We start from the raw sequence: 25,123 nt of genomic DNA, 5'->3' as shown, positions 1-25,123 counted from the left end.
CCCCCATAGCACATTATCACAGGGAGTGAGGTCTGAGTGCCTCTCATGCACTCAACAACTTGCGATAACACATATTTCAATACTCTAACTGGAAGTATCAGTCATCGTTCACACAATTTGAAACAATGGAAAACCTTACATTTGTATTTATAAAGTAGTAATGGAAAACTTAGATTAGCGTTTGTCAAGGGGTAACGGGACTTTCTGGCCACTCTGTACTACTAGACATATACTTTAATACCAAATACGATTTCCATAGAAAATGACGTCAATATAAACACATACAAAGAATTTAGGCAATATAAACAAATACTTATTATAATCCTGCAAATGTCATAAAAATGAACATGATCATCATCATCATCACAGGTATTCTGCCATTATTGGCAGGTCACTTCCTGCAACTGAAAGCTTCCATGCTCCACGGTCTTCCGCTAATCTCTTCACCTCCACGTACGATTTCTCTGTTTTGTTATCATCCATTAATTTTAATCTTATTCGCCCTCTCCCTCTTTTACCTGCCACCATACCCTCTAGCACATCCCTCATGATACAGTTCCTTCTTACCTACTGTCCCAGCCAGTTTCTCTTCCTCTTCTTAATAATATCTAAAATTGTTCTTTTCTCTTCTACCATTTCTAACACTCTTTCATTCGTTTTTCGTTCGATTCAACTAATTCTCTTCATTCTTCTCCACAACCATATCTCGAAAACTTCTAGTCGTTTTTCATCATTTTTGCCTAAGTCTATGTTTCTGCCCATAAAGTATAATACTCCATACGAAGCAGTGTATGAATCTTTTCCTCAACTCTTTATTCATGGTTCCACAAAACAGTATTTTCTTCCTCCTAAATGCTTCTTTCGTCATTCCTATCCTTACCTTTTTTTTCCATGTTCACATTTCATATCATTATTAATAATACTACCTAGGTATCGAAAACTAATCACTTGTTCTATTTTCTTACCTCCTACTTCTATATTTGACACCAATCCCTTCGTTCCAGTCACCATGGCATTTGTCTTTCTAACATTTATTTTAACATTCCATATTCTACACAGCCCTTCCTCAAGTTTTCTAACATCTTATTGTTTTCCTCTTAAGATTCTTTTGCAAACGTTATATCATCTGCAAACCGTATACACCTAATCATTCTACCTTCTACTGAAATGCCGTCTCCATTTTGTAGTCTCTTTTCTACTATTCTTCTAGATAGATATTAAATAATGTAGGCGAGAAACAGCATCCCTATCGAACTCCCCCTTCCAATTGGACTCTCCGCTGTCATTTTCTCCCGTATTCTAAAACTTACTTGTTGGTTCATATATAAGTTTATTATGAGTCTTCGATCTTTCTTTTCCAACCAACTTTCTTCAGAATTTCCAACAACAGTATTTCCAATTCACACGGTAAGAAACCTTTTCTAGATCAATAAATATCACATACAACTCTTGTATAAATCTTTCACCGATCACCCCTAATAATCAAACTGCATCTCTTGTGCCTTTACCTCTCCTGAACATAATAATGCACATTAAACACAGTTCTTTCTTCTTTTGGTATAAATTTTCATATTGAATTGCGGCTGTACCTACTAACGCTATTAGTACATCTTCCTAATCTCTCAATATATATTTTTTTTTTTTTTTAAATCTTGGACGGGAAAAACCATGAGGAACGAACTTCTGAAGAAAACACAAACTTGAGCACCATAATCGCCGTTGCTTGTTTCACGTGTGCAGGATCTTTCGGCCGAGTTCAAATTGACGTTCTACCTAAAAGCTACAGTATCTATTTCAGCATCCCTTGAGGCGGAACTTCCAGTGCAATCCTCTCTACCGAAGTAATAATAATAACAATAATAAAAGGTTAACAAAAATATCAAAATTACCCTGACGAAGTGATAGCAAACATCTTACACGTGGTGCCTTCCAGTTTCCTAAGTTCAAGCAGCCAGAGATCTTGGCAGATCAAGTGCCAAAGTAATAGCCATTATTATTTGAATATATAAAAGGCTGATTCTTTATAGGGTTTACAAATTCAATCAGTTATAATTCTTGATTTTAACCACATATAGAGTTGGTTTATATGTCATTATACAGACTGCAAAACACTTCAAGTTTAACTCACGTAGTGAGTAGTTGCGGAGGTGACCACACGCGGCGCCACCGGTCACTCGTTGAAAATGGAGACTTTCGCTGGTGAGCTAAGTGCGTGTTTTGGTTTGAAGGAACGAAGTCAGCAACGAGTGTACAGCGTAAGTTTCACATACAATACAGCAAAGAAACACCAAGCAGACCAACAGTGTACAAATGGCACCAGGCATTTGTTGAAACACGTTGTTCTGTGCGACACACAAAGGCTCCAGGGCGCTCACCCGTGACTGACGATGTGGTGGAAGCAGTTAGGGACAGTTTTGTCCACAGTCCTCGAAACTCTACACGATGTGCATTAAAAGAAACTGGTATCCCTCAGACCACTGTTTGGCTCGTATTGCGTAGATGTTTGTCCATGAAGTCATACAAGAAGACTGTACTTGGTTCAAGCACTGAGTGAAGCGGATAAACATACCCGACATGAATTCTGTGTTACCATGTTGGATCGCATTAGTGATGATGAGTCATTCTTGAAAAATGTGATACTCAGTGATGAATCAACTTTTCACCTTTCTGGCCGAGTCAACACACACAATTGTCGTATTTGGGGCACGAAAAATCCACATGCGCACGTGGAGCTGGTTCGTGTTTGAGGGCCAAAGTGAACGTGTTTTGCGCTGTTTCCAGAGCAAAGGTGTATGGACCATTCTTCTTTGCTGAGAGCACCATCACCGGCATCGTTTATCTTGATATGCTCTAGAACCTCGTTGTTCCACAGTTAGATGAAGATGACCACGATAGCCGCTTATGGTGGCAACAAGATGGCGCCCTGCCGCACTACCTGATAGACGTAAGAGAATTTCTTGATCAGCGTTTCCCAAATCAGTGGATAGGTCGTGGTGAATCAATTGCCTGGCCGCCACGGTCTACAGATTACACGCCACTTGACTTCTTTTTGTGGGGGTTTGTGAAAGATAAAATATACACCCCTCCCCTGCCTGATAATGTTAATGAACTGAAAAATCGCATCACAACAGCCATCGCGGACGTTACCCCCGAAATGCTGGTTACTGTTTAGCAGGAAATCGACTTTTGTTGCAATGTGTCCAGGATGACCGCAGGTGCACACATTGAGTCATATTGGATTTGTCATTAAAAAAAAAAAAAAAAAAAAAAAAAAACTTGAAACGTTTTGCAGTATAATGACATAAACTAAGTCTGTATGTGGTTCCAATACAGAATTATAACTGATTGAAGTTTTAAACTCTATAAAGTATGACCTTGTATAACAAGTAGTCCTGAGCGACAGACTGACTGATCAACGCCTAGGCCAAACCGCTTGACCTAGAAACTTCCAATTTTGAGAGTGCATAGAAATGACAATGGAATGAAGTCTTTCAGTTTAACTTTCCACGATTATACTCTTTAGGCTAAGGGAGAGGGATAATTAAGGCAAATGAATGATGATAGAAGAATTGGTGGAATGAGAATATAGGAGGAAATGGGAGTACCGTGAGAAAACCCACTAAAACGATGTTTTTCGCCACAACCTTAATTGGTAGGGAGTCGAACCAGAAACCACACGCACCAGAGGTAAGCGAGTGTTCTATCCCTGAGCCACCGTGCCCCGTGTATCGACATGTGACATAAGGTACCGATAAGGAAAAATTTTTAAAATTCGATGAAAAGAGGGAGAAATAGAGTAAAGAAATGATACTAAAACATCTTGCAATACCTGAAGGTTAGAGACATAAAATTTGCTATGTGAAATTCTCATCTAAAATAATCAGACACGTGTTTCAGATTTGTTTGATATTTTATCTAGAAGGGAAAATAAAGTGCTGAGAACGAAAAAGATTTAGGAATTACAATTTTTGTAATAAGATCCCCATATCAAGAAATCTCTGAAGTTTAGTGACATGAAATTTGTCATACGAACTTTTCATTGAAAATAATTACTCACATGTTTAAGCGTTTTTTTGATACTTGACCTAGAAGGGAAGTAAATGGTTGAGAAGGAAAAAGGACGAGAATTACAATTATTTCAACGGCTTATTCCATAAATAATGTCGTCTTTTCGATGACTGCTATAATAACGCCATCTGACGACTAATGAAGTAGACGGCACGTGAAATGACGGCAAGCACCCAGAAGAAGAACGATTTGTTGCTTGTGTTTGATTGTGGCAGCGTCGGAGGACCGGATCACATACGGCATATTATGTTGAATGAATTACACTAGGGATATCAGTCAGCGTAGCGACACGAAACATCAATTTCGTATATAGTTAGGATAGTTTGGATGTGCGGAAGTACCACATTAGTCTGAGGATACTAGCCTCATCGATGAGCAACGAGAAGGGACATCTGTGCAGCTGAGCAAGATCCCCTGCGAACAGCAGTGAAGACAAATTCAATGTATACTGTTGTAGAACTGGGCAGGGAACTCCATGTCACCTATTTCGACCGTTCATCGCTATCTGCAGGACCTTAAGTACGTGTGAAAACTCGATAAATGAGTATCCCATGCACTAACGCCTCAACAGAAGCAGCAGTTACTGATATCTACAGTTCCCTTTTTACCTGTCAAAGAAATTAGCCATTTCTGGACAGAATTGTGACAGAGAATAAAAAGTTAGGCCTCTACCTTAACATTACACGCAAACGTCAGTGAGTACCTAAAGAAGGGATGGCCACAGGAACTGGGCCAAAACAGGACCTCCTTCCCTGCCACGAGATTAGCGGGGACGTCTACTGTATTGCTGTGAAGTGTTAGCTATGGCATATGAAAATGAAGATTTCATCAATAACATATGGTTCAGTGATGAAGAGCTTGTGTACTTTGATCGCCACATCAATCCACAATTGATTATTGACCCTGTCTTGCATGATCTGTGCGGCTTTTACCGCACGAAAAATCTGTCGTTATAACAACAATGAATGCAGCAAGCTGAAGCTATTGTCCACACTGCAAGTGAGTCACTTACCCTTCTGCTCACAAGAGTTTGGACATCGCTTGAATTCCTGTGGAACGGATTTTCCATATCCTTCCCACTCCCCTGTTTTCATGGCAACAAATGCCTACAGACGGGTATGCTGAAGGAAGCAATTTTTTCGAACAGATAACTTCCTACCACTATACAGGAGTTAAGAGAAAAGAGTCGGTTATTTGCTTTGCCATTCCACCAAACCGTGTTCACTAACATGTTCATCGATCTACAGGACCGCTATGAAGAATATGTGCGACATAATGTTCAACATTTTGAACACATGATCTACAAGAATGCTTCCTTGTAAATTTACAATATGTGTTGAATAACATTTAGTTGACATCCATTTGCCAACCTTTCTTATGTTTCATTATGTTGTACAAAAAATAAAGAAATGTCAACGATGTGATTTCAGTACTGTTTGTTTTGCCGCATACAGTAGAACAAGATGTTAAAGCTTATGATGTTTGGTTACAATGAAGCATACTTTGCATTTTTTTAAGAATAGATTTTACAATTGATTGCAGTGAAAACAATATTGGGAAGGTATTGAACATAAATATTACCGTCCTATGAAAACGTCTGACAATCATAAAAAAAAAAAAGATATGGGCGCCGAGTAACCAAGCCTGGACATTGTGAGTAGCAATCGTTTGTACGACAATGTTTGCTCTGCATGAAGTTATGAAAAATAAAATTTCGAACAACAAAGTTACAAATATACTGAGAGAAGTTTATTTATTGTGGTAAATTTCTTAAGAATATACTAATCAAAAACCGATATTAAAACTTCACATTCTTTGTTAGAATATTTGGCGCTGCAATATCACAGATATTTGCGCTATGCTTACTTTCAAAATAGTTATCATAGTATGAATACACAGTGATAAAGATGGAATAAGGACTACAATCAAATTAGCAATACAGAATTATCAGTCATTAGAAGAATCATTGTCACGAGGTGGATCCGGTGACAGAGAACGTTCCTGGTTTTCACATAATACGCACGCACAAGCATCAACATAAAAGCCTTTGTATGACACACACACGTGGACGCTCCTCTGTCCCAAACGTTTTGGTCTCTGTGCAAGAACAGCTAACCATTTCCAATATTTCTTCACTTGTACATTAACACTAAAGGTGCATTTCTTGATTCTAAATGTTTCACTGCTTTTCCTGTGAGGATTTCTTTTAGGAATATAGCTAAAGTCAATATATCCTACAACTCTAGGAAAACTAGCCATTTGATGAAATTGAACTTGAACTGTCCTCAAACAATCAGGAATGGGGAATTAATCAGGTATATCAGGCGACGAACAAAGACTGATGATAATTTCCTCACAAGTTGACAAATTTTTGAGTGGCTCATGAAATGGTTATCTTCAATGTGTATCTGTAAAACAAGCACAGAAATACGTTACATAAAAAAATCAGGAATATTCTTTTTGGATGTTTTTTCTTTGCTAATTTAGTAACTTTAAAATTTATTCAGATGTTTAAACTGATAATTATTCAGATACACCTTTCCCGTATGAAACAACGCTACGGTACCTACAATTATGACAAGTCACATTTGTGTTTACTTTTGATTGTAGGAATGAGTAGATGAAAAATGGTAAAAGTTTAGCTATTTTTTAAATAAAATCCCTTTTGGAGCAGCCTCACTGCTGTTAAGTTTAACAACTCTAATTTACAGTTTGCTTTGTTTATTACCTGTAAAATAAATTAAATTAATCAGAAAATGAAAATTATAACTAAGTTTCTTAGATTATGTTATTTTGCATCAAATGCTGTAGCTAAGACTCACCTACATAATTTTATCAATTATCAATTATGAAGATGCAATGGGAGAGTAGGAAGAAATACCTACGTGTATATTCTTTTCTTTAACAACTTGTGGAGTTCTTTATCTTGTTGAAAATCATGGAACCATGAATAAATTGATTTATTCTGTTGTTATTTTTATTCTGAGCTATTTTCTAAAAGTATGATATAAATAAATTACGAAAGTAATGTTCATATTAACAAAGAGTATTGCGAATTATGCGGTTGATTCATCAGAGACAAACTTTGATATCTAGCACTGAATCGTGATTTCCAGCTGCAAAACTTTCAAGAAAATAAAAGAGCAATTGAGAGGAGGAAAGATTTGGGGTATGTTTAGTACAAGGGGTCCAGAAGCAAGTAAAAAAAACACAAAATTTACAGGAGAAATGAGTGATGCAAGTACTTAGGCGTAACATAACGTAACCAAATCTAACCTAACCTAACATAAACTAACGTAAGCTAACCTGAACTAACCGAAACTAATGTAATATTAGTGGAAATAAGCGAAATCTATCATGTTTTTAGAAAATTATGCGAGACTCCTACACTAATATAACATAAACTAAACTAACCTAACGTAACCTAAACTAGCCTAACCGAACTTAAACTAACCAACCCTACCCTAAACTAACCGAATGTGAACAGAAATTACCTGAATTGTAACATTTTTTTAGAGAAAAGAGCTGGACCCCTTCTGCTAAACATAGGCCAAAGATTAAAATGTGGATTATTAGAAAAGATAAGACAAAGATAACAACATAAACCTTTTTTTTTTTGTATAATTCGCCATTAAAATATAACCACATAATCGCTGGTACCTACTGTTTATGTGACAAATAAAATTTTGCTGTGAAATGTTCAACATCATTAAATAATCGAAATTGCATCGTGTGTTTGGTGATGTAACATTTTATTGGGGATTACAAAGTTTTATATTTTCTATTATAGGAAATGTAACCCAGTATATAATAGTATGGTCTGAAAATAATAAAAGACAAACTGATTTTACTACTGGTAATATTGAGCAATAATATATTAAACTAGTTTTTGAAGAAAACAGTGGAAATGGCAAACTACGTTTTTTAAATGCATATGTTATGTGCTTCAGAGAAAATACCACCTACCTGATAGTTCCCATTTACATAGAATCTTAAAACCGTGAGTATTTTCAGAATTGCTGGTAGTGAACGTTCCCGCAAAATAATATTTTCTAAATCGTCACCCAGTAATGGAAAAATTTTTCTCAGAAATATTACTTTCGAAAACCTGGAACGAGAAAAGAATACAGTTTAAAACGAAAACCTGAAACGGGAAATGAATACACTTTGAAACTAAAACCAAAATCGACACACTTTGTGATAATAAACCTATGATCAACAGAAATAAAACCTAACCTAAACATTTCCAGTTAATACCTGAAAATCAAATGAGCGTGTTAGTGGACTTTAAAGGTGGAAGACAGGCCATGACCAGTTTGCAACAGGAAAGTAAGTGTGGTGTTAGTAGTTAGGTTAGGTTACTGTAGTTCTATTTCATACTTCAAACTGAAATTCTACTTCTGCGTAGAAGTCATGCTACAGAAATGACCAGGGCGAATATATGAACAATGGAAGCGAGACCGGTTTTTGAGTACATGAACCTTTGTACAATGCACATGTGAAGGAGAGATGTTACAGAAATAACCAGCCGCAGAAATATGGACAACCGAATAGGCCTTTATGTCCGCCCCTCATAATTCCGTAACATTACTCCTACACAGGTGTATTCTGTGAAGGTCCCTGTATCTCTGCTGAAAATTTCATGAAAACCGACGAATATTACAATGGTAAATGACACTCAAGACGAGCAGCGTATATGTGACGTACAAGAGTATGGAGCAAACCAAAGCTTCAAAAACTACCAACCGTCACTGACGCGCCTGCTGTCTTCGGACGTAGCCCCGTGCTACAGAGCGGGGCCATTAGTTACGCCCTGCCCTGACTCGTTTAGATAGCATTCGTGCTTTTTAAAGGTTATCTAGCACAAATTGATTTTTGATTTTTGAACTGTCGTCCTTACGGCATGCCTGCACAAGGTATGTCATATAATGTTTAAGTCCCCCTAAAGTTAATCTACACATATGAATGCAATTCCTCCATAAGAAACAATTTACAAGATCCATTTCCTGTCCAAAAGAAGTCATAATTAATGAATTCAAACATGTATACTTAATCTGGAATAATACCAAATTGTGAAAATTTTACATTGTGTACAATTAATGCCTACCTAACCTAATCTTGTGTCTACTTCGGTAGCAAATCGTAAACATTTTACATTTTATGTAATTAGTGTCTGCTTCCCTTCTGTAACACAATTGCATTATACTTTTTGGCTAAAGACAACAAAACACTACATTCTTAATCTAATGATACGAACGTGCCGATAGGGTGAGATACAAGTTGAGCACGTAAATAATTTACTTCTGCCAATTTAATTTTACACAAACACAAACCAGTATCAAGTATAAGATTTGTTTACACAAGTAATGAATTTTGGTAATAGGCAATATATAAGGTCCTACTTCCCTTTCTCTTCATGTTCCTTGGTTCCTGAGTTGCATGATTTTCTGTCTTAACCTTGTGCAGCACCCATGCGTATGGTTTTTATGTTATTGTATCTTGCACTAGATGTATTACAAGGATCTACTGTGAAAATTAATAAATTAAGTTATCCCAACCTAAACCATCCTAACCTATTTTGTTATTGCAGTTAATTTTTAAAATAATATGTAGGTATTGTGTTAAGAAGTTTGCTGTAAACTTGAAACTATAAATTATATTTGGAATTTTTTTACACATGGCTAAATGAAAATTATGATTAGAGCAATTTAAACATGGAATACAACGCAATGAAGTGAATGTCTCTTGGTTCAAAAAATGTGACGAAATAGTTAAAACGAAAGGTGCGAAGAGAGAAGTTCCCAACGAGAATAGGATCTACGATCCATAGAGAATACAACTGTAAAAACTGCCAGAAAATTAAAGGAAAATGAGTGGAACTACTCATACTTTGTGTGTAGAATGAATATTTATTTTTGCCACTATGTTACTGTTATTAAAATTAGCATAAAAGTTAAAATCAAGATGCATAATTGACTTACCTGTATCTCCCAAGGAATTGATTATCGTCATACAGCTCAAGTGGATTTTCCATGTGCCTCGTATGTCTTGACGCATCATTAGTCATCGCAAAGTAATATTTTTTTAATATTTGTTCTTCCGCATACATGACACATTCAACAAAATCATTTACTTCCATGCCAGAAAACGAATCTCTATACTGTTAAAGAACTCAAGGAAGGCTTAAGGTTGGTCGATAGCTACCTTGAGTCAAGGAGAGATTTTCATTAAGGCTTCCTTGAACTCAAGGGTTCCTTGACATCAAGGAAGAGTTATAAATACCGATTTCAGTCAAGGGAGGCTTCTCAAGGAATCCTTGAGTTAAGGTAGCCTTAAGGAGTGTTTTTAAATATAGGCCTAAGAGACTCAATAGGTACCAAATTAAAGTTGTTGAAAGCTGAAATAACTAGAAATAATTAGTAACGCTTGTTTTATTTCCTACCTAGACTTATGCTTCTACCATGCACAAAAATAAACTCCTATATTTAAATGCAGTAATTTTCCACAATTTCCATTGATTGAAAATCGATAAATCAAGGGGAGGGGGTACGTTTCCGGGGGGTCGTGAGCTAGAGAAAAGAATGTTCCTGAGATATAGCCTACTAACAGTTCTTGGATTAAGATAAAAATTTAGAATTATGTACTCCAAATACGGTAAACACATATTAAATACGAAATATATGATTTTTCTGTCAATTATAAAAACAGCACGCCGCAAAAAAAAAAAAAAAAAAAAAAAAACTTACGTGCTGGAACTTTCTCGATGAGATATTCGTAATCAGCGTCTCGAAATCTATCCGGTATACACTTTCACCCTCGTGGGAGGATTTTCATGATGACCAGTGTTATAAGTCTTTAATTTTTGTAAGATTTTTTCACATTTTTAGGGATTCGGAATTTATTTTTGCAGGAGGGTCCGCAGAACTATTAATACGCTACTGACGCAGCCGACTGATTATTTCTTTACCCGCAACCAATAGCAACAATGTCCAACTAAAAACTCCAACAACAATGCACATTCAGAAAAGTGACAGACGCTTTGCACTGATATAAAGGATATGTTCATTCACGGAAACTAGCTTCTAACATCAGAAATCAAACAAAACAAAATAAAATAAGTTATTCTGTAAATAACACAAGAAAATAATGTCTTTTCTTTAATCGAAAGGATCCACGATTCCCACCTTAGTAACAATACGTTACAACTAGGAGAAAAGTAAAATATATTAATTAACAAGCAAATGAAAGAAAAAGACCATACAGAAATACGAATAATATTAATAATAATATATTTGTATATACATTTAGATTTAGGTAATCACATAGTTTATTGGAAATGAAATGAAATATTTCAGTTTTACGTCCCATGATTATGTCGGTTAGGCTAAAGTAGACGGTGATGGTTAGAAATTAATGAAATGGTGGAATGAAGAAAGTGAGAGGAAACGGGAGAACTCCGAGAAAACCCACGAGCACGGTGTTTGTTCACACAAAGCCCACACGACACGAGCTGGGATCCATAGTTAATTGGGAATGTAACTAAATAAAGTCAATTGAGAATTTGAAGATGAATCCACCGGTATGGAATAATACTTAGCGTTCTGTTTTTGAGCGACAGTAAGTTTTAACAGTAGGCCTATAATTCCTGCACATAAATTATTCACAAATAGTGTAGCTGATACATATGATGGGAAACAGTGACGACACCAGATTTAATTTCTTGGGGGAGTATGTGGAAGAGTAGAGGAATTTTGGGGGCTAGCTAATTTGTGTATCCTGAAAATAATAGCCTTGACCTACCTTATAGCACAACATGCCTGGGGGACTGTCAGGGCGGCAGACAATGCCACCAAGGGTGTTCTCCCTCTTGCTTCCTCTAGCATCGTCACTGATCGAAACTCCTTTTATGTAATAGCATACTTATTTATGTGTTTACATGAAAACCCACCAGTTTCAAAATACCTACACAAGTACAATTCCTAGTCAAGTCTATGCCTTTTCTATCGCTTTAAGTTGCTGGTATTCTTTTCAGAATTTCTATCCACTACTGACGCTCACTGTTACGCTGCATCATCAATTTTGATTTCATACCCCCCCCATGCACTTGGAACTCCCTCGTATATAGTTAGCATACCTGCTTTTAACAGGTTCATTGGCGGCTTTAGCAGGTGACCGGGTAGGCACGTGCCTACCCAAAAATTTTGAGAATTGTACAAACTCTAAACGATACAATAAAGAGTAAATATATTTTCCACTATTTATATTAATGGTGGATAATTTAACAAATGACATCAACCACTACTGTGAAATTAATTTGCTACTGTCAATAATCAAATGTGTATTTGTATCCATAAGCGGGGAAGCGGACCTACCCAAAACTAAAATCCTAAAGCCGCCAATGCCCAGGTTGGATACCCGTGGGAGTTCATATGGTTCGGACTCTACTTTAAGCTGTAGGTCCACGTTTCATACAGCCTCGGTGCTGAATGGGATGCTGAAGTCCAAGACAACTATAAAAAAATAATGCTAACGCGCTTTTAGATGACTACAGTGTGGGATACATTTTACGTGTTCCGCCCCATTTTCATGATGCGAAATGGCCTTCGTTTCACATTTTCAGTCGTTGAGCCCATTCATTGTAAATGGGAAATCAGAAGTTAAAAACAATCTACAAAAGAGATATTTGTCCATTTGAGGAAAGATAACTAAGACAATCTCGATTTTTTTTTCTGTTCTACAACCATCGCAGAGACATTTACGGTGTTAAGTAGGCCTGTACTTAGTTTTGGTGAAAGGTTTTTTTTTTTTTTTTTTTTTAATGGATAATCGTATTTTTCTTCTGTAAAATTTTATTAGCATCCTTAATTAACTATATACCGTACTTACAAAAACAAAGTTGCATTGCTGAAAAATAAGAAGAGTAAATTAAACAATACTTGTTTTGTTTTGCTTTTAGTGGACACCGACCTAACATTCTCTACCTTCTCCCAGTTTTATTTTTTTTCTATAACTCTAAAACGATTCACACTTCAATTTCAACTATTGTTTCAAAGTTCCATTATACACTGTTCTATTCTGCGAAACTGACTTAACTTTGAAGGAAATTCTTATAGGTGATATCTTTCAAATTTTGTCGGCCTTTATAGTGACTGCTTTCAATTCCTCTACAACAACAAACCCTCCAGGTAATTAGAACTGATACTAAGTGTACGGCTTCTCGATGCGTTCGCAAACGCGTTTTTATGGCGCATGCGTATACTTGGAATAAACTGACCATGTATTTAAATGTGGATGGCTAATCACAATACGCTGCAAACGCAAATGCAATAAAAACACGCAAAATATGTCGGCTCGAATGTATTTGGTGCTTTTCAGAACAATAGACCGCCTGCTGCTTCGGAATCTGTAAAATATGTCTAAAGGAAGGGGGGAGATGTGTTGCCAGACAAGGGGATATCAGTGTGATTTATAAGTCTGGTGAAAGTAAAATTACTGAGTAGCCACCTAGGTCGCGTTCGCTGCGGTGTAACGCATCGGAAACGCATCCTGGTATAGCCATACACTAACTGCCGACGTTATAGCCAACATACACTTAGATGTTCTATCTTACGGTGGCAGTTGAAACGTTCTCTTTATAGTTCATGGTTTTACCGACAGAGGACTGTGCAACTCTTCATATTTTGTGCAAAGTTATCCCTGAAATGCAAAGTAACTCCGTCTTAATGTGTCCATAATTTTTGTTTAAATAGTCTTGCAAATTAGAACTCAACGTGATCCCACTGGATTCATACTTAGAATCATTCCACAAAAATAGCAGAAATCCAGGGATAAATTAAGTAATGCTTCTCCTCAAATTGAATTAAAGACGAAAATACACGGAAACAGAGAAGCTGTAAATGCTAATGATAGATAAATGCCTCGATATGTGTTGCTTCTCTTGTTGAGTTTACTGCGTAACAATTACATTCCATGATAAACCTAATGCTACTTTCTCCTTAATACTAGCATGTTAGATCTTATTCCATATGCCATAACTATTACACAAAATCGTTTTTCAGGGATAACATAACTCACTGGTACAGCGATCACGTCTTTTGCTTGAAGTCCTTGGTTTGATCCCATTCCAAGTGAGTCCGTGGTGGATAACACGTGTTTCTAGGTATTCTCAAGGTTCTCCTGCTTCTTCCCAGATTTTCATCCCATCATTTTTTCGCAATCATTTACTTTCTTTCATCATTTGTTTCCATCAACTGATGAGTACAATCATGGGACTAAAACTGTATATCTCATTTCGTTTTTTTGACACAATAGTGTGCAAATATAATTTTCAAAAGGGGAAAAACTGTATTTCGGTAAATTTAAAATGTTTCATTTTACAACAATAATTGTCACTAGTAAAGCATGAGAAAATAGGACATCTTGTGCCAATGACTAGCGTCATGTTTGCAGTTTGGACTCTCCGGCCGACATGAAATTTCCTCAGTTTTACAGTGCGTATTTCACAATAATTCTCCGATCAGTGGTGCACGCAAGGGTAGTTTCAGGGTTTTGACTCCTCCCCCTTGAGTAAGATGATATTCAAAAATAAATATTTACCATATTAAGATATATACTATACTAACTTGTATCTTGACCTCTTGCTTGACGAATTTCTGCATACACCACTGACTTTGATTAAAGTCTTCTGTGATACCTTCCATTTCTTCCTCTTGAAAATATATGCACTAGGGATGCGCACGAAACAAGATTTGAGACTGTCTCGACTCGAAAATGTGCTGTAAAAGTGATGTCTCGACTCGAAAAATATATATTTTTCTATTGGAAGAGCTGTGTCTCGACTCGAATTTTGTCAGGAAAATTCTGTCTCGACTCGACTCGATCGCATCCCTAATATGCACCAAAGAAGGTTAAATTATGACATTAACCTTTCTACGCCCGAGAAGGGTTTGAACGAAATCATAGACTCTCACGTTGGGGCTCTGGTGACGTTCCTAATTAACACAGAGTCACGATTTATACATCACTGAAAAGCTTATGGAACACAAATTTCAATGAGGTTACACTTGTGCAATTCACTTCCTATTCTTAGACCAAGAAGAAGAAACAAAAAGTTCAAAAAAAAAAAAATATGATAAAAGTAAAATTTGCGGGCCCTGGCAACTCTTGCAATCACCTTACGCTGACAAAATGATGCTAATGTCCAGGCAACACACTTGTGACGATAACATAAAAATGGTAGCCATTGTTGGAACACAAAGCCAGATAAGAATTCAGAACGACATTCGTATAAAAACGTCCTGTATATTATTTTCAAAGGTCTGTTGCAGACCTTCGCGTTAGAGGCCCTGTTGATCCCCTAATTGTAACAGAGTCATCATTGATACATCATTGAAAATCTTATGGAACACAAATTCCAATGAGAAAACATTTGTGCAATTCCCATTCTATTCGTAGAAGAAGAAGAGGAGAAGGACGAGGAAACAAAAAAAGTTGTGATTTTACCTTATTTTGTAATCAAGAATGTAGGGACGCAGTGGCTCAGTGGTAGAGCGTCCACCTCCGGTGCTTGGGGTCCCTGGTTCAATCCCAGCTCGCGCCCTGTGGACTTTGTTGTGGACAAACACCGTGCTCGTGGGTTTTTTCGGGGTTCTCCCGTTTCCTCCCACTTTATTCATTTCACTCATTTCTCATTATCACCGTCTCCTTTAGCCTAACCGGCATAACCGTGGGACATTAAACTTAAAGATTTAATTTCATTTTCAAGAATATAGGGGGTGAAAATTATGTTAGTTACTCTTTTCTTCCTATAAGAAATTGTGAGTGTTTGTTTGTGTGCGCGCCTGTGTATCAAAGAAAATGTATTTTTTTGTGTGTGTGTGTTTTACTAAGCAGAAAAGCGTAATGAATTCATTTTATGTAGAATATATTATAAAAACTGAATTTGATCGTTATTTATTCTAAACTGTGATCGAAAACTTGCTAATAATAATAATAATAATAATAATAATAATAATAATAATAATAATAATAAAAGAAACAACCAAAACCGTTTCAACTGAGTTGCAAAGTCTTCAATTGTATAATATGAATTTGAAGCGTTAGCGATGCCAATCATTCGTACTCAGTCACCAACAACAAACATAAAATCAATGAACCATAATTTTCAGCTCATCGAAACCGCTATCTCAGTAAGCCACACACAGAGAGCAAGGAGCAGACATCTAACCTAACGTTGATAGTAGTCCGAAGTGATAATCAAACAATGCGAAGTTGATGGCTTTGAAGATATACTACTCGTTGATTCATCACTCGTTGAGCATTGCCAACCTGTTTTATCCATTCCATTTAAATCTTATCGACTTTTTTGCTCAACCTATTCTCTCTGTCCTGGCTCTGGTCACAAAAACCCGCTCCTACGTTATACATCAGCGAGTTCGAAATAACTGCAATAAGGAAAAACGCCGCCTCATGATATTTTTAAGCATTAGGCCCCTTTCACACTACACGCGGTTCTGTGAACGGCGCCACGCCGTGTGTATAAAAGTCATAAGGCCGTGAAACATACGGCTTTTGTCGTGAACATCAAGGCAGTTTTCCTTGCCGGCCGAACTGATTTGTCGTTTTTGCGATAGAGGCAGTATGGATGATTGAGATAGGTTATTATATTTGTACTGGTCCTACTTAAAATCTTAAAGACGAAGGCACAGAGGAAGAAAATGGGTTCATCTCTTGAATATTCAAAGACCTGTAGCTGGTTCATTTGTGCTATTATTTAGTGACTTAAGAAGTGATGAAATGAAATTTTAAAATTATTTTTGTATGTCGATAACAAGCTTTGATAAGTTGTTAGAGAAAATAAAAGGACAAACTTTAAAGCAAAATACTCACTTAAGACATGCATTTCACTGACTGAAAAACTTTCCGTAGCTCTAAGATATAGTTGGAAATACTACGTTTCGAAAATGTTTGATGTTCATATTTACACATTTGTATCCAATTGTAACTTGGGTATAAAATATAGCTATATTCCAAGTAATACAGTATCAAATTTAATTAAAAAAAAAAAAAAAAACAAGATCTAAATTACATTCTCCAAAGTATTAATAATACAAGATTAAACTATATGATTTTGTCAGGCGCACGCCGTCTAGTCTGCAGAGAACCATAAGCGACAATAGTAATCAACGCGAAGTGAACGGCGTGGAGCCGCGCCGCGCCTTGAAGGGCGCCATGATGTTTACGGCGGCCGCGTACGGCGAAACGCCGTTGCCGAATAATCTGAAAAGCCTCATATATACTAATGATAGTCAAATAATTACGGCGCCGTGACTATGCGGCACGCGGCATACGCCGCATAATCTGAAAGGAATCTTCTCAGAGTTGACAAGCTGTCCCTCTTTCTCCGTTTAGTTTATCGGTCTTCTGAAGCACACAACAGTAAAAATAAGATTCTAAAGGGTTTCTGTGAAATATAGACCACATAAACGTTCAAAAGGTAGACTCGAAATTAAGCATTAACAACATATGATACTCTTAATGATATTTCAATCCGGTCAAGCTCCAAGATAGGCAAGTGGTTAATTTACAGATAAATATTTAAAGATTTGAGAAAATTGAAGGTATCACAAACATGAGGCCAAGTTAGGCAGCTAATAACCTTAACAAGTTTTACTGTACTTGAATTGTGGTTGCTTGCTCTTTCGGAAAGGGCCAAATTGACAGATTCTTATACCCAAGACTATATTTCAGTCCCCTTTCCCTCAAGGAAAATATAGTTATTGAATTCTAAATTGGAAAGACCAAATTGTCACAATCGATTCTGCTTTTATGATTTTTACGTCCCATGCCTATGCCGGCTAAGCTAAAGGACATGGTGATGATGAGAAATGAACGCAATGGTGGAATGAATAAAGTGGGAGGAAACGGGAGAACCCCGAGGAAACCCACGCACACGGTGTTTGTCTACCACAGAGTTCACTTGGTGCGAGCTGGGATCGAACTAGGGATCCTTTGCACCCCGCGCTCTGCAACTAAGCCAGCGCGGCCCGGAATCATAAATGGAAAATACTGCATGTAAACAGAATCCACTTTCAATATCACTACACTAAGGAAGAGACTTAACCGCTGATCACGCCACTGGCCGTGGCCCCGAGAATGAGGGCATTTTTCTCAGATCATTTTTTAATTTGAGTTCCCGACATTTTAGAAGGTTATTATGCACGCTCATATCCAAGTAAGAGTATGTTTGGCTAGAAAGAAGTAACCAGTAACATTTTAGTTATGAATTAATTTTCGTTACTTCTCTTGTTCCATTGTTGATAGTTATTTTCTTATCATAATTTCAACACTTTTCCATTGTTGATTAATTTCGAGAATTATCTACAGTTTCAACGCTTGTCAACCCAACACCCAGCGCAAGATCTTTATGAGTATTTTATTGTTGTTGCAAACTTGTATTATTATTGTTCTTGAAGTTAGCAGTTTGAATATTCTGCAGAAGTTCTGTGATTGATAACTCTCTCTTGCAGAAGTGTAGCTCAAGATGTGAAAAATATTACGGAGAGCTGCCTATAGAAAGCATCTAAATTCAAAATAAAGAAGAGAAATTGCCCAATGCAATTTTAAAAATTCCACTTACAGTTAAAAATGGATTATTTGCTTCATTGTTTCAACTTCTTTTTCTTCTTCTTCTTCTTCTTCTCTTTTTTTTACACCGGTACTTATTGATAATGACGGGGAAGCAAAAAATGTTAAATACTGTTCTGATTAGGATTATGTAGTATTGAAACTGCTATTTGTTGAGCACTAAAGTTGTTTTATTAAATAAAAATAATAAGAGAACAGGGTCTTCTAAGTGGGGCCCGCTAACCGCCGGGTTTGCCATTACACTAAAACAATACTGTCTATCAACCTTTGTTTTAATCCTTGCAGGAATAGTTTTAGCCAGGTATTTCAGATGGGAAGTCAATAGGTAGCAAAATTTTTGATCATTCCCACGCAAACTCGTACACAGGATCTTTTTTCGGGGAGTTCAAAATGTTAGATTTGCCACGTAAGCTTAGCTAACAAGTATTTGGTGTTAATATTATTGGTACTTCCTGATACTTTCAGAAAAGCTTATTCCAAAATCGATGATAAATTATCGGTGTCTCGAGTTGAAGCATTCGCAATTTTTATGTATAAGTCGTTTCTTTTAACTGTACGGAAAATTATTACCATACATCGGAAGATAAAGGCAAAAGTTATTATAAAATAAAAATTGACTTCGGGGAGTAGCATTAAAAGTCAATAATTTAATAATATCCATAAAACACTGGAGAATATAACAAATTAGTAGTAAGAATATAACTTGATTAACTTCTAATTATTTCTAACAGAAAATTGAATAAAGTATTCTGATATAATATTGCAATGAAACTATCATATGAGTGAAAAAAAAAGAAAAGAAAGAAGTTAGCTCAACGGTTTTAAAAAATAATATATCAAAAAAGATTTTTGACATTATTTTGTAGTGCTAAAATATATGTGTACTTAAGTTAGATAACAAAAGAATTTTGTCACACTTATTGTGGACTAATGAGGTTCTCCGGCAGTCACGTAGCGTAAGAAGTAATTAAGTGAACAAACAAGGCTGTTACGGAGAACCTCAGGGTTTGGCTGACGAAATTAATAGCGTATAAAAAGGTAAGGGAGAGGTCCAAAGATCATCTCGGAACAACCAACGGATCTCGGAACAACCAACGGATCTCTCAGCAACCAACCAAGATCTGCAATAACATGGGTGGTACACCAGCATACTTAATGTAAGTTGTATTTTTCATTTTCATAACTTGCTGTCATTCATATAAGGCTCTAAGCTGGACGAATGGTCTCCTGTGAGAGAACATAATCTAAATTTGTAATTGTAACCTCTAATTCATGTAAAATAAAGTCTTGCTTGTTGAAAAAGGAAATTATTAATTGTCATCTGACAGGCAAGAGATCACTAACTACCGTATTATTTTAACAATATTAACCCTTATATAGGCAACTGGGGCCTCTCATCCCCCATAGCTGTATTTCTTATGAATTTCCATTAACCGACATTTATGAATGACGTAAAATTATGAATTCCTCTGTCCTTAGTACGAGATAAGATCTTGACCACATGGGGCCCTATGCAGAGTCGTTTTGAGCATTGTATTACGAGCTTAACTAACGCGTAATGCTAACTTACGTATTTAGGAACATGTTCGTTAAATTAACAACGATTTATATGGAAGAAGGCCAGCCACGACTTCTCCGCAGATTTGTCTAAACACAGTTGGAGAACTCAATGAAAGAGAGAACGTCTCTTTACCTATATTTCTTGTACAGTAGATTCCCGAAAACTCGGCCTAATGTGGACCGAAGGGTGGTCGAGTTTGTAAAAATGCCGGGTTATCGTGAATGAAAAAAAAAGTACGAGTGTTTCCTCAGAAAATACAGTATTGTATTTGTACTTTTTGGTTGCTTGAGAATAAAACAGAGAACAAACTGCGCAAATATCCTTAAAAAACAGGAGAAGTACGTACTTTATTAAGGTATAGGTCCTTAGCAAGGAGGATGAGCCCTTTTTCCTGCTACTACCTTCAGTACCTCTGAAGCTCTCAGCTTCTTATTAAAATAAATACAGCATAGGCCTATATCCAAAAAATATATGTATAAGCAGTGAAAGGATTCTTATAGCTCATTTCTTTGCAAAAAAAAAAAAGAAAGAAAGAAAAGAAAAGAAGAAGAAGTTTTGACTTGGTTGTGGGGCTGAACAAAGAACCCGTACCGCATGTGGATTTGATGTAATTAGGGATCCTTTGTTTGAGTGTTAGAGATTATTATTTTTTTTTTTTTTTTCGTAGATCGTTTCATCGTGAGATGATGATAGATTATTTCTTTTTCTTGTTTGGTTTATTTTTTGAACTTGGTCGATCTGTTATCGTGGACATTTCTATGTTTATTGACTTGGTATCTATTCTATGCATTGTTGAAGGAGGAATAGATTTAGTCATTTGTTGTTTTCGGAAATTCATGTTTTGTCAAGAAAAAAAAAATCAGAAGCTGTTAAAATCACATTAAATTGTATTTATACAGGGTGTTTCAAAACAACAGAGACAATGTTTGGGAGGTGATTCCTGACACCAAGATAAGGCAAAAAATATAAACCAATCTGGGTGCACAAATGCTTCCTTTCGGAGTTAATGGGAGTTTCGAATTTTGGGGGTCTAACAGTTCCTGACCTTCTAGGTTCCGGCGCCACTGATTGATACGTATTGTTACTTCGAAAAAAGAACTTGTCTGATTTCATTATTCGTTAAATGACTTTTCAAAATGCTAAATATTGTTATGCAGTAATTTATTTATAAATATTAAAACTGCAAAATTTGATAACACTTAAACGAGTTGGAGAACTTATCCGTACTAAGCGTATTTCTCCTTAGGTTGCAAACATAACTGAGGGTTCGGCACCATGATGGCTGAGGCGTATCGCACACTGTTTGCAGACTACGTACACCCTTTCATGACGACCAGGTTTCGCAACGGTAGTGGCGTTTTTCGACAAGATAATGCACCATGTCACATGGCCAGGAGTGTGAGGTCTTTTAGGCACTTCTGACTTACTGTTATTAGCACTTTTGATATTTCGTGATCTTTGCGTTTAATGTCCCACGATTATGAATGTTAGGTTGAGACAATGATTAAAGCAATTGAATTATGATGGGCGAATTAGAGAAAGGAGAAAGTGGGAGGAATTGGGGTGTCCTGAGAAAACCCACGAGCACGATGCTGACCAGTTGAAGCTTACCTACCTTGGGAACGAACCAAATACCCCAGCCTCAGATCAGAGTTGGAGTCTGTCGATTTCCTATGGCTAGGGTCGAGGGTGAAAAAAATATACTCTTCAGAAGATATTGTCTGCAATGCAGTAAGTAGAGTGGGTCGGTGGGTGGTGGGTCGCAGTGGATCACATGCTGTTGACCCTCGACCCACTGATCCACTCAGAATACTTGACCCACTTGACCCACCGACAGACTCCAACTCTGAACTGAAGGTATACTTTGGGGGGAAGACTTGGGGGAGGCAATCGGGTAGTTATGCTTCCTCTCTAACGTTGTCACTAGTAAAATCAATCAGTCTATTAAATAGATTGTTTGCAAGTCTGGCTGAATATAAGTAACACGTTTTAGCACATAAGGTAAAATCATGTTTCAGTCCTGTTCATACATTATACAGAATGGCCCGAAAGTAGGTATACAGACCTATTAGTTTTCTTTGGTGCGACATTTGAAACATTGACATTGGGCTACAAAACCATTTATATCTACACTGGTTCTTAAATTTTGGATACCTTACCTTTCCATACGCGTATAGATATGAATTGAGTCTCATGCAGCAAGGAGGGGTATGGCGAACCAGATGCCGAACGTTCATCGAGAATTTTGCTCCTCCATCAGACATCGAGCTCGGGACCACGCGTATAGGCTAGTCCACTAACTATTCAGTACAGTAAGGGCTCTTCAACATTTTTTTTAAAAAAAAGTAGTTTTAGATTTATTAAAACCGGGGGACACTATTATGTCGAAAATTTACGACAGCGACCTAATACTAGGTGATTTCAACTAGTTCTACGCATGCATTGAAGTTGGCGTCTCGGCTAATCTCATTTGGTGAGTAACTGTTGCTATAGGCAAATTGCGTTTGCCAGTTGTGGAATGCGTGTAGCAGTAGTGGGTTTCTTCGTTCTTGGTGGTTGAGTCACCAACACCATCTAAATATAAAATTATAATACACATAAATCACATACGTAAATTGAGGAGAAGCCATGCACCTTGACTTCCCTCTGGAGCCACCACTACCACAATAACGTAATCATATGGCAAAACAGCCATATGCTTATCTCAGAGTTACCACTTAGTGGTATAGAATACTATTACCTCTAGTTGGACTCATGAATTCTCTAGTAAAGGAAGGAAAGGTATGTGTACGGATTTGAAAAAAAATGTCACAACCTCTGTAATATACCCGGCTATGGTGCAACTATTCAAATACTAATGGCAATTTATTACAGCCTCTCTTACCACTCACAACCAGAGGAATGAGTTTGGTTCTTTTGGACATTACTTTTCCTAGCCCCAACTGGGAAAGTGTCAGCTATTCAGTGTTCCTACAGGGAAACCTCACCTCTCCATCCTGAAAGAAAATGCATGCAAATTTTCACAGTGTTTTTAACTCACCGTTCTGGAAGATGAAAGATCCAATATTTCTGCTGAATAATCATTTATTTTCCATGGATATGATTCTGTCAAACCTTAAAATTTCACACTTGATTTGGTGCACCACTTAAGTGTTAATTTCCCATAATAGATTTTCCTTATTGATAATAACAGACTCGTTTATATACGGTCACTTGCACAAATAAAATATGAAAGAAAGACAAAAAATAAAAAATGAGTTTCGATATGAGGTTACTTCTAAACATTAGTTCCTAGTTTATAGTTATGTTCCTCGTTAGTTGAAATAACACCGTTAATATTCTCTGACAATGAACCACTCTAGAAAGAGTTTCACTGTCACAGTTCCTTGTGTTAGGGAGAAAACTAAGGTGACCAGTTCCGTGTAAACTTGGTGGAAAGTTCCTCTGAGATGAAGAATAATCCCATGTCAATCATGAGCACTGAAAGTTCAAGATACCCTCAAACTGTGTCTTAAAGATATCCATTTGGTCACTGGCTTATAATAGACATTGCACAGTCCAGCAGGTCTCGTCTCGTCTCGTCTTAAGAACTTAATCACATAGCACAGTTACATGCGGAACACGAAGTTAAACTTGCTTGCTTAACCGATACACTGTAGAAAGAAAAGGAAATTGGGACTGAACTACCACTTTCCTTTCTTATCTTCACTTTCGAGACGAGAACCTCGTCGGCCTGAGTCAGATAAAAAAAAAAAAAAAGAAATCGGACTACTGCAGTTGGCACTGTCCTATAACGTTACAGACCAGTTAGTTTAGAATGAGACATTCACATACCATAATTACAATTTAATCGTTTTTCAGTTAAAACTACGGCACTCGAATATACTTCTCTTGGACGATAATTGTACTTGGAAGTATATCTCCGCTCGATATAACTATTGTACGGACCGCAGTCGTTTCAAAGCTTCACTAACTGTAAATGCACAGAATATTAAAAAAAAATCTCTAACGAGAGTTCAGAAGTGTGCATTCTTTCCGATAACTTCCATGAGAACCATTGGATAATTATCTCTCCCAACTCTCAACACTCCACTCCCGAATGGAGCTATCAGCTCACCAGAAGAAGAAGAAAAAACAGGAATTCGAATTTTCGTGTCCTTCCTCTTTGTCACCTTTTCACACCCTCTCGAGTCCACCGAGTCTTCCCCAATGATCCGTTCTTTCAAAAATAGCAAACAGCCCAAGGCTATCACCGGCTTGGGTGGTCGCAGTGCACTTTCAAAAAAAAAAAAAAAAAAAAAAAAAAAAAAAAAAAAAAAAAAAAAAAAAGGAAGACAGAAAGAAAGAAGAAAGAAAAACATATAGAAATACATTCAAATATATTCTCACTTAACAAAGTAATCTTCGATATGATTAGGATTTTATAATCTCTAGTCTGTATGTAGCAGAACCATATGTCACACCAAAAAACACCACTCAAAACAACTTGACTCAAAATCATCCCACTAGGTATCCTTTTTTTTCTCCCTTTCTACCCTCACGTACCCTCCTTTGTCTCAGTCCGCTAGTCGGTGCTGCCCTCATGTAAGGGGTGGTGGTTAGAGGAGCTCTTCCCCTGTACACTGCCAGCAGAAACAGGTTGTTTACTTTACAACAGGGGCGGATTAAGGACCAATTTCTGGGGGGGGCGGTGGGTTGTCATACTGCTACTTTTAAGGGTTCCAAACTTTGGGATGAGTTTTATATATATATATATATATATATATATATATATATATATATATATATATATATATATATATATATATATATATATATATATATATAAGAAAGTTTCCTCTTCTGGGG

At 36.8% G+C, this 25,123-nt stretch overlaps 1 protein-coding gene across 1 annotated transcript; it reads right to left on the bottom strand.

Moving 5' to 3' along the window:
• Window positions 1-5,829: 5,829 nt before the first annotated feature.
• LOC145687784 (uncharacterized) lies at window positions 5,830-10,404 on the bottom strand. The gene is made up of 3 exons (XM_081761220.1): window positions 10,050-10,404; window positions 8,035-8,176; window positions 5,830-6,476 (listed from the first exon to the last, which is right to left on the bottom strand). Exons 1-3 carry the CDS (start codon window positions 10,205-10,207, stop codon window positions 6,354-6,356), a joined length of 423 nt encoding a protein of 140 aa, XP_081617346.1. The 5' UTR covers window positions 10,208-10,404; the 3' UTR covers window positions 5,830-6,353.
• Window positions 10,405-25,123: the final 14,719 nt, after the last annotated feature.

This window comes from Thermobia domestica, chromosome 6 (assembly GCF_964235325.1).
Source record: "Thermobia domestica chromosome 6, izTheDome1.hap1.1, whole genome shotgun sequence".
NCBI classification, from domain to species: Eukaryota; Metazoa; Arthropoda; class Insecta; order Zygentoma; family Lepismatidae; genus Thermobia; species Thermobia domestica.
The sequence above is the reverse complement of the archived record's forward strand: the minus strand, read 5'-3'. Positions and strand labels throughout refer to the sequence as shown.